General features: G+C 26.8%; 1 protein-coding gene across 1 annotated transcript; it reads right to left on the bottom strand.

Moving 5' to 3' along the window:
* Positions 1 to 11183: 11183 nt before the first annotated feature.
* Positions 11184 to 14390, bottom strand: LOC130947484 (Golgi SNAP receptor complex member 1-1-like). Its single transcript, XM_057876186.1, has 5 exons — positions 14172 to 14390; positions 12923 to 13162; positions 12642 to 12803; positions 12082 to 12195; positions 11184 to 11644 (listed from the first exon to the last, which is right to left on the bottom strand). The coding sequence occupies exons 1-5, from the start codon at positions 14208 to 14210 to the stop codon at positions 11531 to 11533; spliced, it is 669 nt and encodes a 222-aa protein (XP_057732169.1). The 5' UTR covers positions 14211 to 14390; the 3' UTR covers positions 11184 to 11530.
* Between the last annotated feature and the right edge of the window lie 1939 nt (positions 14391 to 16329).

Genomic DNA, 16329 nt, shown 5'->3' with positions numbered 1-16329 from the left:
GATGTAAATGTGAGTGAAAAGAATGTCACGACAAGAATCAAATAGGGACTGTCAAAATCTATGTGTGTATAGAAATCAATGTATTCATTCATTCATTCATACATACATACATAGCTAGAGATAGTACTTTGAGTTTGAGAGTAAAAGTAGTACAATGTAAATTTTAGAAGAGTTAAGTTTTATGTAATGACAAGTGTAATTTTTTTAATATAAAAGTAACGTTATATTTTGAGGGAAAAAAAACTCAAAACCGGACAAAATTTATTATTTTTTACTATTATTTTGGTTATTGGTTCAATTTTTTTAGTCTAATAATATGTTTTTAGATTTTTTATTTAAATTAAATAAAAATAGTAATTATGAAAATGAATAAATGTTAAGATATTTACAAAAATGCATCCTGAGACACATCTCAAATGCTAAGGAATAATTCTAAAATGGGCATAGCTCGGACGCTTGGTCCCCGTGCTATGATAGAGTGACGCTAAGTCACATTTTGAATGCACCCAATATATGTATTAGGGCGGAAATCAGATACTGAACATCCGAGATAGGCACGTAATGTGAATGGAGTTTTAGCATCCGAGATATGAGCAATCATCGTGGATAGAGTCACAGCATTTGAGATAAGCTCACAATCATATATGGCTGCGTTTGTTTATAGAGACAGGACATTGAGACAGGAACGTAGAGATATAAAATCGTGTTTGACAGAAAAGGCATGGACAGAGACAATGTGTCAAGGGACACTGAATTAGTGTATTTTGTGTCCATTCTGATAGGAAAGACACAGATACACTAACAATGGACACAACTTATTTTTCATTTTTTCTTTCATTATTCTTGTTAATTTTTTATTATTATATTTGTTGTCTCAATTTTTTTTAATGAAAAAAATGAGAATAAATTAGATTTTAATAATTTGTTCTAATTTATCACCAAACAGAATACAAGAACACAAAATTTTGTGTTTTTATTTTTTATATTTTGTTCTTAGTGTCTTGTCTTATTCTGTTCCCAAAAATAAACGCAACCTAAGTTACAGCATCCGAAAATTATATACATAATCACAACACGAGAGCTAAACGTCCGAAATATGTCCATTTTAGGATTACTCCCTCACCATTCGAGATGTATCCCAAAATTTATTTTCGTAAATATCTTAGTGATTATTCATTTTTGTAATACTATATTTATGTAATTTAAATAAAAAAATTCTTATATTTTTAGCCTATATTTTTTAATTCATCAATTCACATAATAATAATAATAGTAGTAGTAGTAGTAGTAATAATATGCTATGACTAATATTCTATTTTCTACTATAACTAACTCTATTTTCATTAATTGGACTATTAATAAAAAAAAAAATCAATTGATAATGTAAACTTCTTTTCATAATCAACAAATCATATTATTCCGATCCATTTGCATTCCCCTATTCATTGATGTATGTAGTAAGAAGAACTAAAAATCTTCCAAGCTGATTGAACTCCTCCTGCCAACACGTGCAAGTCCATAACCCCTCCATTGGTTCTTGTCTCTCTTTTTTTTTTTTCTTTAATTTCATGTCTTTTCACATTGCTATGTGTTGTAGCTATGTACCTTTTTAAGGGTATATTCACGTCTACATGCTATGACACGCTAAAAAAATCCAAGGTAAGAACAATAGTCAATAGACTACATACTTTTTATTTTTAATTTCTGAGAATTATTAGTTTTAGAATAGACTTGTCTAATGAAAAAAGGTGTGATGCTCTTAATTTCTTAATCAACATGGTGGATTTGTAGTATCTCCACAGAAATTCTTGTCTTTGTCCTCTTATTATTGTTTGTTTACCTCATCATACCAAATAGACGTGTCCATTACTTTATCACTAATTTATTATAATTATACTATTTTAAAATATATAAAATAATATATATATATATATATATGGTTAATAATTTAATTTAATTTAATTTAATGTTAATTTTCGGTATATTTATAATATTTTTTAATTTATTAATATCTAAGTGATATTAGCATTATTTTTTTTCGTAGGTTTGATAAAAATATAGACACGTGTCAAGTACGTGTATATGTGTAGCAATTGATTCCTAACAAGAAATAAAGTGGTCAAGGAATAATATAATGAATAATTATTGTGCCCTATGTTCTTTTATAGGTAAATTACTTGATTTAGTCTTTAATATTTAGGTGAAATTTTAATTTTATTTTTAATATTTGAAATATTTTATTTTTATTTTAAAGTTTTATTTTATTTTATTTTATTTTAATTTTTTAATTAAAATTAATATTTTTAAAATATTCTTTTCTTCTATTATAATTTTTTTTAAATAGTGATAAAAATGATAATTGTAGTGATTATATAGTAGTGATTGTAATGATTTGATGAATATGAAAATAGTAAAAAAAAAAAAAAGAAGATACTAATAAAAAAAATTAATTTTTGAGTTCAAAACAAACAAACAAATAAAAACAAGAAATAAAAATAGTGCCATTGATTCTCGTTAAAGTAATATTTGTATAAAACTATTATTTTATGTTTGATAATGCATAAAAATTAAATCTTTTGAAATATAAACTTAATTTCAGCAGAGAAAAAGGAAAATTAGGATATAATATACAGTTGATTTTATTTTCTAATAATACAAATTAAATTTAAAGATGACACTACATCTAGACAAACAATCAAATATCTATGCTAGCTAGCTACTATATGTTATTGCCCTCCTTGTCAATTAGTGTCAACATTAAAAGGGTCCAGGCCAATTGGATATTTTTAAACTATAGTTTATATGAATGAGATGGATGTATGGTATGTACATGTTTAAAGCTGGTTTGATTGCTCTCAAAGATTTTCATAAAGAATTTGGGATTCATGCACTCACCAAACTCTCTCTCTCACTTCTCCTTCAATCAATACTCTCTGAATTTTGCATTGCTTTGTTCTTTTATTTTTTTTGTTTTTTACGGTATCCCCTAATCTGACAAGTTAAGAATTAATTCGTCACGATGCTGAGTTTTATTTAAGAATTTATCGTTGATCAATAAATTACTGTATGCATAAAACAAAATTCAAACTCTCGACACTTACTTAAATAAAGTAATGAGGTAACCACTAGTTAAGAATTGGCACACAAGCTAACTACTTGTCACAAAGTGTTCTATATACTAAATAGCAATAATGGCTTGTTTAGTGGTTACTTGATCTCTCAAAGGTATTTATTACCAATTATTTCAAATAGTTACTTATAAATGATGATATTCTCTAAAAAGGTGTATATTAAGAATATCTAAAGACAAGGGGTAATAAGTAATAACTAAAATAATTTAGCTTAAAGTTAAATTTTGATGTTTTAATAATATAAAATATTTTATATATTTATATTCAATTAAAATAATATTTTTAATGATAATTTATGAGATAAATAAAAAATAATTGTTTTTATTAATATAACATTGCGAGTTAAATGTAAAAGTATTTAAATTCAAATCGATTTAAATTAAACCGTTTATCCAATTCAATCTAAACAAAAAATTAATTAATTAAAACCACACTAATTTAAATTTGATTGGATTTTATTTTTACAAACTGCATAGATCGAATAGAATTTCATAACTATTTCACAAAACCAATTCAAATCGCATAATGTAGTATAATATTATTATTTTATTATTATATTTATAATTTTACTTATAATATATTTAATTTGTTATATATTTTTATATTATTCATATATTATTATTATTTAATAAATATTTTATGTTCAAAATGAGTTTTATTTATTTATTTTAACTAACTTATAATTTTATTTCTATTGTTATGTTATTATTAATTTTTTAAAATATTGTTGAGACTTGTTGTATCATTATTAGTTATTTAAAATTTGATGTTAAAACTTGTTATGTATATTTAATTTTTGAAAAAAGCCAACTACAACCTAAGCCAACTCAAGCCAGTTATAGACCTCTTATTTTTCAACTAATTGGTTCTAGTTGGCTACCCTAGCTCCTAGTTGGTCCCTAGCAAAACTGTTAATTTTTTTAATTTATAAAATCGTAAATCTAATCTAATTCAATTAAAACTTTTTGAAATTAGATCGGATTGGATCGATTTTTTTTAAAATATCATTCAATTCAAATTGCACGGTAAGTAAAATTAATATTCGGATCGGATAAAATTTTTACTCAAAATTAATTCAAACTATACTATAAACACCTATAATTAAATACGCATATAAAACTATTTTATGATGGTAGGACATCAAAATTAAATTACATATATGTCACTTGAACAATTTTTGAGAGTATGAGCTACTTTTCCTTCTAAATTATAGGTCGTGTATATGTACAAAATAAAATAATTTCCTAAACTTTCTTAATTATTTATTTTAGTCTAGTAATATATTCTTAAAGAAAAATATGTTTAGTGATAATATAAAATCACATTTGTGCATGCATATAATATATATTTTTTTTTCTAGAAGATTCACATCATGCATGCTTACTTATTAATAATAATATTATTATTACTAATTTATTCGGAATCTTTCAAAATGAAGAATCTAATTATATTAGGCTCACCCTCATCATGATATAAGTTTAAGAATTACTAAACTGCCCCTATTACTCTAGAGAGAGATGAGAACACACTAGGTAGGTAAGTTCACTAGTATTATCAAAGAGCAAAATCATCTTTTTCATGGTTGGATGGATATGGGTCCTTTCAATTCCTAACACTCAATAATAATATAGGAAGGTTATCAGGTGTACCGGGAATATCGGTGTTTCAGTTGTTTTAACCGTTGATCTAAATTATAAAAGATATATATAATATATATTAATTAAAATCAACGGTTAAAACAACTGGAACACCGATGTTCCTAAGTACACCTGATAACTTTCCAATAATATAATTGTCTAATTGAAGCCTATTCTAGGAATTTCAGAGGGAAGTTTAATGTCCTTTCTTCGACAAGCAAAGGTGACATGTGAATAATTTCATCCAAAGATGATAACCAATCCCAACTTTCTCCTTTTATGGCTCCACATTATTTCATTCATGTTCCTTCATAAATATCATCATTTTGCTTATCAATAATAATGCTTTGCTAGATAGAATCACTTTTAATTTCATGGTTGTAGGATATGGTAGGGTAAATACACAAAAATTAAAGAGTGAAAAAGAAAATATAGTGAGTAATTAACTATATATCTTCTAGATAGTAAGAATTTAAAACATGTTATATATAAAAGGCACAAAATATTAAAGAGCACTTCTATTTAGTAATTAGTATGGAATATGTAGTAATTATTTAAAAAGAAAAATAGATAATTCACCAAAAAAGAAAGAGAAAATAGATAACAACAATAATGTAGAGTAAAGTGTATTTATCAAATTATTATAGAGTCTACAAAAATAATATATATATATATCATAAAATTGTCCATGCAATTTTATTATTTTATTATAGAATTTAATTTTAATACATAAAATAATTTTATATGTGTATTTAATCATATAAAATTAAATCATTTAAAAAATTATTACTTTTTATATACATTAATTGCACGAATAATTAGTCATCTGAAAAGAAATATGTGATTAGAGGATTATACAAAATATTTTATATTATCAGTCCAAATTAATAAACTTTTTAATATAAAATAACAAATCATGGTTCACAATTTTGTGATATATACTTCATATTTAGGTAGCAAAATTTTAAACTTAATTATAATTTGATAAAAACATACATCTAATACTCCATATAAAATTACAAACCCTAACCATAAATTGGAAAGCTATAAGCAACCAAATTTCGACACGTACTTCTATCAACATTCACATTGAATTATTTCGTGCCATTCAGAAATTTCCAAATATAAACATGTTCATCTCAATGGCATACTACATTATTCTGGCAATTCAATTTTGGCAATAATTTTTGGCTCTATATACATTTCCTTTTAATTTGCTTATTTTATTCTTTCCCACATAACATGTGCATGATTCCATGCACAAGTTAAATTTCCAAATTAGGGCCAGAAATTTTGTAGTGCTTTCCTTCTCCCCCTCCTTTGTTTTTTCCTTGTCCCCTTATTTAATTTATCTTTCTCAAGTTGAATTATTGTCTCTCTTAGCTTATTGATCTCAAAAATTGAACTGTTATTTATTTGGTCATTAGTGTATTAATTAACTACCAAGGTTTAGGTAGAAAGTTGACTTTGTCATGGCAAATGTTAGGTAAGTAGTTTGCAAAATCATATATAAATTTAAGACTATAGTGGGATTTGTCTTCTAAGTTACACACCAAATAATAATATATCGAAAATATTTGGTAACAAAAAAAAAATCAGCCAAAAACAGCTATAATTTGTCTTATTTGATATTTATTAATTGTTGCGATAATTAATGAATGTTAAATAAGACAAGTTCTGACTGTTCTGACTTTTTTTTTTTTTTTTGTCTCTCTAACATATATATATTCATATCCTAATAATTAAGCCCTAGGGACAAATTAAGAAATAATTACATATATCTAATAATGTCGTAGTACCAAGTAAGATTATGCTAATCACATCAAATTTAATCTTTTTCATTCAAATGATGAAATGAATGCTACATAGCATGCAAAGTGAGGTCCCCCACTTCATTCCCTTTCATTTTCCTCTAAGGGGATGGAGGCTTTTTTTTTTTTTCTTGCAAACTCATTTTTATTGTGTGATTGTGACAACAACCAACATACACAAAATGTTGGACACAAGCAACTATGGCCGCACGTACGGTTGGCTTGGCGAAAACGCTGAATAGATCTAACTCAACTCTAAAAATTAGTTTAAGGAATTGGATTTAAAGATAATTATCGATTTGTAATAATTCGCATACTCTTTTATGATTGATTTTTTTAGGGATGAACGCGGATCAGATCGGATATGGTCAAATTTTTTATCCGATCCGCACTAAAAATTATCCGATCGGATCGGGTCCAATATCCACAATTTTTAAGGCTTGGATCGGATCGAATATCGGATATATTCGCAAAACACAAAAATATTTTTAAAAGCTTATTTTTATTAAAATAATATCAACAAAATTCATTTTTTCTATTCTTTTAAATATGTTTACTCTTAAAATAATATTAAACATACTTTTTTTAAATAATAAATTAAAATAATACAACATATATGATAATTATTAGTTAAAATAAAATATAAAAAAATATTTACTTATTTATTTTTTTTATTTTTGCGGATATACGGATATACGGATACCAATACAAAATCCGCAATCCGATCCGATTCAATCCGAAAGCCTTGTGAATCAGATCCATATCCGCAACTTTCGAATCGGATTTAGACAAACACCGTGGATATGCAGATCGGATACGATCCATGAACACCGCTAGATTTTTTATTATTTGTATCATTTCTTTTTAAATTTTATAAGTAAAAAAATTAAATAATCATACGTATTATAAAGTATAGATTTAATATGTTTAAGAATATGTAAATATTTTTTTGTGACAGTAATATCCGTCGCAAAAAGAAGAAATTCAAAATTGGCATTTGGTGGATGGATTAGTAGCAACTTTTGAGTTTGCTTAACTCTTTGTGCTTGGGTGTACGTTGGCTTGGAATCAAATCCATTTGAAGAAAAAGGATAATGACAAGAAAATGATATCTTCTTTGTGTGGCTTCCATAGGAAAAGGACCAAAATGAAGTTAAATTAAAGTTAGTGCATATAATAACACCATGAACAAATTGGAAAATTCCACTACAACTTGTTTTCTATCTCTTCAGGATAATTGGCTAATAACTATATGCAAATTTGGTCTAATAGGAGCCCTTGAACAGTTTGAAATTGAATGATAGATTTCCTTCCTTTAACTTTGATTTGGTTGGAGAAGCATACTACTTTAATTTGATTTTGTCGTCTTCCACATTAGCTAGCTGTGGAGATTTTGACATCAGGCCAGCAAAAAAATATATATATATATATATATAGTATATATATCAAATGTACTTAGAATATTAATATTTTAATAATTTTAACCGTTAATTTTAATTAATATGTATTTAATATATTTTTTATAATTAAAATTAACAGTTAAAACTATTGAGGCATCAGTGTTTTAGATACATTTAAAAATTTTATATATATGTATATATCTCAATGAGTAAGACGAGTTAAAAACAATAATTCTCACTTTTTGTTTTCATTTTTTTTCTTATTTTTTTCAATTAGAGCAAATTAGTCCTGGATTATATGTGAAAAATATAGTGAGTTAGCCACAAAAATAATGTAATTAAATAACTCAATGTTAGCCACACAAAAAATGTGGCTGAAAAAACCGGTCTGCACAAATTAGCTACGGATGAAGTGTAGTAGAATTATACTTTTTGATTTAATTATTCTTTAAAAGTCTTCACGATGTTTAAAATTGTGGCTAATAACCCTAAAATCGTGGCAAATTAAAGATACAACCCCCCGATTAGCCACAAATATTCTTTCGTAACCAATGTATAGTTGTTACAGTTATGTTAGAGTTTAGCCACAATTTTTTTTATGGCTAAACCCCTTATTTCTTGTAATGCTTGTCTTTTAATTTTTTGCCTCAAGGAAAAAATGCCGATACTTGTGTGATTGATTTCAACCCTAAATATGAAAATTTCCCTACTTAATTATAACTTTCTTGGAAGAGAATTGTTGTTAGGAGATTGAGGAAGACAATTTTATATAAATTCACCATGCTTTGTTACGTTGAACCAATTATAATATGATCTTAAACATATATTGGTAGTAGCCATATACTATAACCTTGAATAAAGTTTTTTAAATAAGATGATATATAATTTGATATTTACAGATAATTTTTGGCATTGTAATTATTCAAATAAAAATGTTATTTACACACTAAAATCAGCCATTAAAATCAGTCATTATTTATTTATATATAAATATATATATTATTTAACTTATTTTTAATGTATATTTTATATTCTAACATATATTTTATACTAATAGCTGGTTTTAGTATACACTACTTAACATAATTATTATTCAAATTATACCTTAAAAATATTTCTTATATGGTAACAACTATATATATTAAAATTATTAAATGACACTCAAACAACAAAAATTATCATTTGAATTGACATATAAACTTTATATTCTTAATTAAGTGATCTCTTAATTAGTCTTGGAAACTATATACTCTTAATCTTAAGGTAACATCAATATAATGAACAAAATAAAGAGAGCATAAGATGATATATATGAAAAAAGAAATAAAATTAAATAAAATAAAAAGGTGAAGACCTAAAAAGAAAGACTAGGATTTATGTGAAAGAATATGATATTTTGCATAATATAGAATCCTTGAGTGACAATGATAAATGTCAATGAAAACATGAAATTAAAGTACATGCATTATATTATGGAAAATTTTCCAAGTGTACCGTCATATCGGTGTTTCAATGATTTTTAACCGTTGATCTTAATTATAAAAAATATATATAATATATATAATTAAGATCAACAGTTAAAAATTACTGATACACCGATATAACGGTACACTTAAAAATCTTCTTATATTATGGTTGGAGATGATGTAAGAAGGATAAGTATTCTCCATTGCTTAAAGTGCATGCATTATTCTTTGGTATTATTGTGTTTGCTTGGCTAAATTTGACCCAAAATCCCTTCATAAAATGTCATTGCTTGTTTACTTTGTATGAAACAATGTCAATAAAGGCAATAAAGAGTGATTCAATAATGTGTTGTCAATCACCAACCCATCACACCAAATACAAGAACATCGATCTACGGATGATTCAAACTCCACTATTGAAAAAACCCTAGACGTGTCTATAACCCATTAGTCATAAGATCATATTATCATGTGCTTTTTTTTTTAAAGAAAAAAAAAGTTAAATTCTTTTTGGTAAACTAAAAAGGATTAAATAGATTATGAGGGAAAAAGTAGACCCAAGTGAAATCTTGTATGAAATTTTCATTTTGAAAGTAATCTAATGTTTGGAGGGTAATTAGGTATGGGGTTTAAAGTATTTTTAAAAGGTTAAACTGATAAAAATAAATAAATATATCTGTAATATATTTTCTCACACAAGAATTTTTTTTTGGAATTTACATAAAATTTATTTAGATTTTTTTTTATTTGTCTTATACTGAATTTTTTTTTTCAAGTTAACAATAAGGATCAAATTCTTGGTTTTTAGATTATAAAAGTTAAGATATTATATCATAAAATTATTTTTTTCAAAAATTTATAGAAAAAAGTATATAAGTAATTATATCTCTAATAAATATTTTTTAAATGATAGATACTTTAATGAAAACTCTATAATTGTCTTCATGTTAAGATATTTTCTTCTGACTATTAGATGTTGGATTGTAAGATTTAATTTTAGTATATTATTAAAATATTATCTTTATCTAAAAGCGTTGCTATTCGATTTAACTGCTATTTTTTTTCATAAATAACGTTTTTAAAGTGTGTCTAAACAATATCTTGATCGAAAAATGCTTTGAATTTTCATTAGAATAAGTGCCCTTTTAAATGCTTTGAATTTTTTAAACAAAAGATTTGTTCTGCTAATGACTTTATATCGGAAAAAAAAAATCTATTTTCATTTTTCAATCGCAATCATCCTATTCTTGGTAGAAGTATACTTGGAAGGGGTTAGTTACCTTCCTTAAAAAAACTGAAAATATTGAACACTTCATAATTCTCTGAATTTAAAACTAAAAATAAAAGAGTAAATTGAATGTTTTATGCTTCATGCATGGCACATAATATGTGTGTTAATATCTTGGGGTTTTTGATATTTTGTCATTTGTTTGCATCAAATGGAGAAGATATTTTCCCATTACTAGAAATACCAATCCACATTGATATAGATCTTGAAGCATTATAATTGGTTCAATGTATTCATATTTAACCATAATTCTGAATTATTCAGATTCAACCATTATATTTCTGAAACCATGTTAAGCACTACCTTTTATTTTATCATTAATTCTTACCCAAGAAATAAATGTTATGAGAGCAAAATCACATTAGGAATCTAAAAGCAGCACAATGAATATCAACATCGTATATGAATTAAGTGATAAAATAAAAACTGAAATAAAATAAAAGAAAATAATTAACATTCCAACAATATTGGTAATGCCTTTTTCATTCCAACTATTAACAATAAGTCACCTTCAATCTTCCACATGCTATATGAATATTGGATATCCTAAACAAGAAACATGATCCAATTTTTCAGGAACAATCTGATCTTTACTCAACATTGCTTGTCATACAAAGATTATACAACAACAAACCTTCTCATACAAAGATTATAAACAAATAAAATGAACAATAACACTACTCCAAAAAATTGACCCTTCTTCACCATGGTGTACATTTCAGTAAGCATAACAATAGACAATAAGCAGCATACAACAGTTTCAAACGGGTGCCAAAAAACCCGAAGAAAAAACCGCCTCATTTGGTTAGCCAGTAGATGACAATGAGAAAGGTGCAAACTGATGCAACTAGAGAAAGTATAAGGGTATCCATTGACTTTTTTCGCTTTATTGCCGAAAGTATGGTATTTACCTGCAGCATAATTAAAAGTAGTACATTAAGCGGCGGAATCTCAAACGATATCCAACAAGAATAACAGTTAAGCCTTGTAGCACCAATGAGGGCATGGCTATAATGCAATACCGATCGATTTCAAACAACATTCATGCATGCTAATAACATGTGACATCATATTTCGCGAATAAACTAAAATTGTTGTTCAATGTCTTTGGCGAGAATTACTTAAACGCACAAGTTAAATTCGAGCATCTAGATAATCCAATGGTGTGGATCTAATTGAGATATTCTTGGTGTAAAAGATTATGCGAAGATCTATATCATTGGTTATCTGAGTACAAGCATTGTCCTTCTTTGCAATCTTACTCTATCTCTCATAAGATAATTTGGAAAGTAAATTGCGAAAATGGAAAACATCAAAACACTGAAATCCATTATGACAAGAGTCATACCGTTGGGAGGCGACTGCTAACATTGCTGAGTTTTGAATTGATGCCACCAAATGTTGAACGTTGGAGTACAAGCGTGCCAAGTGTTGCTTGTGCTTGTGAAATAACATTGTCCATCTACGGCAAAATAATAATCATAATGGTTCAGAGTAAGACAACCCCAGTTTAAAACTAGACAACTGTTCTTCATTCTTGAAATATGCACTGGATCAAAGGCGGATTGTTGTTGATGAACATCCAAAAATATTTCCTAGTTTTACTTTTTACCTTCCAAATCTTTGAAGAAAATAAATCATAATAATAAAAAACGATGACAAAAGCAGTGTTTAAACCAATTTCTTCCAATATAACTAAACCCAGCTGAAGCAAAATTATATAATACCCAAATCAAATACTACGCTATTGACAACATCATACTCATAGTAACAGGTAACAACAACAACAATAAAGGTTCACCTATGATATAATAATATTTAGCACTCCACTGGGAATATCTGGATGGAAAAAGATACAGAATGCCTTGTTATATCAGAAAAGTAAGGTGAATCGTTTGTGTTGCTAACCTGTCCTGTACTTCTACTGATGGATGCATGTTCTTTTAGGAGTGAATGCTGTTCAGAACCCTCTTCCAAGTCTAATCGAGTTCGATCAAATTCTTTAAAATCCTCCAGTAGTGAAGCATGTTCTTGCTTTGCTCTAAGACTTTTGCGAAGGCGAAAAAACTCCTGGAGTTCACTTATGTCTTAGCTCAGTATGAAAAGTTCAAAAGGTTGAAGGAATTCAAAGTAATCAAAGCAGAATTAGAGGCACATAAATCATAACTCAAGCTGATACCATAGAATACCTGGGTGAGATCTTGAAGAATTTCTTGGTGTCTATTCAAAGTATGAGAAACCACTTCTGACCCACCAGTTGATACCAAAGCTTGCATCTGTGAGTTTACTTGTTGCAGTTGTTTCAGTAATCGATCAATCCATGATTCTAGATCACTCTCAGCGGCGTCAGCTTTTGTAGAAACATTGGCAGAGACCAATTTGCGATACAGATTCATTTGCTCATCCAACTGAGCTTCAAGTTTTCTCGCCTGCAAAAGATTGGTGAAATATTCATCTATCAATCATTCACCTCATAAAATCGAAATTTGACGGACAAATAGATAAAAACACCTTGAAAGAATTATTTGATGTCCCTAAAAGTACATATGGAATAATGATATGCTTGGTATAGAACATTGTGAAATTCTAACAAGTAACAAGTCCTCATGATACAAAATCTAGCAAAGTTTCCATCTGCATTGTAAAAAAAAGTTACCATTCTAACAGCTCGCATCATTCATTTCCATAATGCATACAAATAAATCAAACTAAAGGATCATTATTAAGTCACTTGATATCACAATGAATTCACATTTTCTAAAGAGTTTCTATTAATCATTCGCATTGATCACATATTACAAATTGCAATATCCATCCACAATCTACCTCAAACACCTGGTTCGGAAACAACAATCTACAGCTCGATACGACAACCCCGGCACATGAAGGGAGTTGGATCAAAGAGAGCTAACACATATCTATTGGTCTCACTCACATCCATTTTCTTTCTAGATGCATCAGATGAACATACAAATTACCTAATTTCTAGATCAAATCAGGGTTCTAAAAATCTTCCTATATAAACAAACGAACCTGATCTAGGAACAGAATTCTCATTCAAATAACCTCAAGTATTCAAAATTCAAAACCCTCATCAATTCTCAAAAACTAAACCAAACCCAAAATCAGAACGTATCCCAAATTAAATCACATTCCAGAATTATCCCGGATCCACCACCATTACAACTCTTTGCAAACTCAATTCATCAAATTAAGCTCTCTCAGCACACAAAAACCATTTTTTATAAGCTCAACCCACGAATTCCACAACACCGACAAACAAATTGAAGAAACCCCAAAAAGAAAGATCGAAACTTTGACCAAAAGGGTATCCGAATTGCACATTTCCTCATCAAATTTCGTAAATCTACAACATACTAAGAATCAAATCTGGCGAAGAAAAACACAAAGAAAAGCAGATAAATAAATAATTGGAACCTGCTTGCGAAGTGCATCCCAAGAAGTTGGCACCTCCATTGATGAGGAAAAAAGCAAAAATGGTTAAAAAAAAAAGGATCGTTGTGTTGGGGATTGTGAAATTTGATATTTCTGAAGAAAGAATTATTTTGGTGGATTTGTTTGAGGATGAAGACAGCGCGTCTGCTCCCGCGGGACAGACGACTTCACAATGTTGCCATTACTTCCTCCTCTTTCTTATTTATTTTTTTTATATTTTTAATTAATATATAATATATAATTAGTAAAATTTTTATTTTATAAATATATAATAATTATATTAACATATTATTATTATTATTATTATTATTATTATTATTATTATTATTTACCATAGGAGATTCGAACCCGCAACCTCTTAATTGAGTATGGGAAGACTATGTAATTTGAGCTATTACTCATTGGCTATATTAACATATTATATATGTTAATAAAAATGCTTTTAAATAATAATTTTAATATATGTCTTTAACATAATAAATATTATTTTTGTTAATATAATAATACTTAATTAAATATGTGTATACGCTAATGAATAATAGATTAAATGGCATAATTTTTCCATACTTATTTAAGAGGTTACGAATTTTACGATAAAAAAAATTAAATATATGTATACATTTTTTTATAAGGTGCATCAAAATTAAATTAAACAATAAAATAGAAAAATAAAAACTAAAAAGAGTTGCTTTCTTGTGAAGGAAGGAACTCTTGATCTATTTTGAGAAGACTTGTTATTGAGAAGAAATTGCTACAAGCAACCAACATGGATATTTATATTTATTTATATCTTAATCTACAACTCAAGTGAGTTGAGACAATTATTAATTAAGCAATAGAGTTTAGTTTTGAACTTTCCATAAGATATGTAATAGATGGAAAGATTTACAGAAAATTGTCAAAATATACTTCTAAAGATTTTGATTTGACAAAAATAAATTTTAAATAGTTTACATAATAAAAATCTATCAAATATATAAAAAATTTGTTAAAATATTTCATTTATTAACTTATATTGTTCTGTTAATAAAATAATATTAATGTGATAAGAAGATAATAAATTAATGATCAGATAATTTTGCCAAATTTTAAGTATTTTTAAATAATGTTATTTCAATTGTTTGAAATATCTGTTGTTTATACACTAATTTTAGGGTCTAATTTGCTAGTTTGCAAGAAGATTTACGAATTTTTTTGATATATTTTAGTTCCAAATTTTTCATATAGATAAGACAAAAATAAATATTTGTTGGGTCACATTTTAGGCACATATAAGTACTGTGTACATGCCTTCATTTCACTCTTTCCTTTCAATGGGTTTTGATTAATACGAAAAAGGGCCTTAACCCAAAAATGGGTAATTGAAACTTGAAAGCATTAGCCCAAAACAGAAAACAAAGACGAAATTAGTTTCAACCCTTAAAAGAAAAATAAATAAATTAAAAAAAATCTAACTTAATCCATATTCTTAAATTTTTCCCCTTCTCTTGTTTATTAAGCATATCCAATCCATTAACAGATTAGTTAGTGAAAATGTTAATAAAAAGGACCATTTAAATGGAGCATAAAGTAATTCATTCGTTTTCGACAAATTATTAAATAGAGTTCTCTGATCCGCGATAAATTAATTTTTAATTTTGTCGAGTTAAAAAATACTGTATAAAACTAAACAACAAAAAAGGATTTATTTACACACGTCTAAAAATAATAGTAATAATAATAGAAAAAGTCTATTTACATCTTTTTTTAAATGCGAAAGCATGCTGGTTTTTTTTTTTGTTCCTAATTAATTTTAGAATTATATAAAAAAAATAATATTAAAATTGATTTTATTATTTATATTATTTTATAAAATCTTAAAAATAAAAATATCAAAACTAAAATTTTAAAAATGAACACAAGACAAATAGACTCTTAAGATTTGATTAACACATTTTCAAACATTAGAAAATCTAAGTGCACATAATTCAAATGTTAGGAAGTAAAGTACATTTACCTTTAATTTCTCACTTGTTTGGTTATATCGCATTAATCATGCATCACAAGAAAACTATTAGCATGATTGGGTGCAATAATTTTCTTCATTTTTATTCATGAAAACAAAAATGTCAATGGTTTCCATTTATTGCTTCACTATATA

This window comes from Arachis stenosperma, chromosome 9 (assembly GCF_014773155.1).
Source record: "Arachis stenosperma cultivar V10309 chromosome 9, arast.V10309.gnm1.PFL2, whole genome shotgun sequence".
NCBI lineage: Eukaryota > Viridiplantae > Streptophyta > Magnoliopsida > Fabales > Fabaceae > Arachis > Arachis stenosperma.
This window is presented reverse-complemented; position numbering and strand designations above follow the sequence as displayed.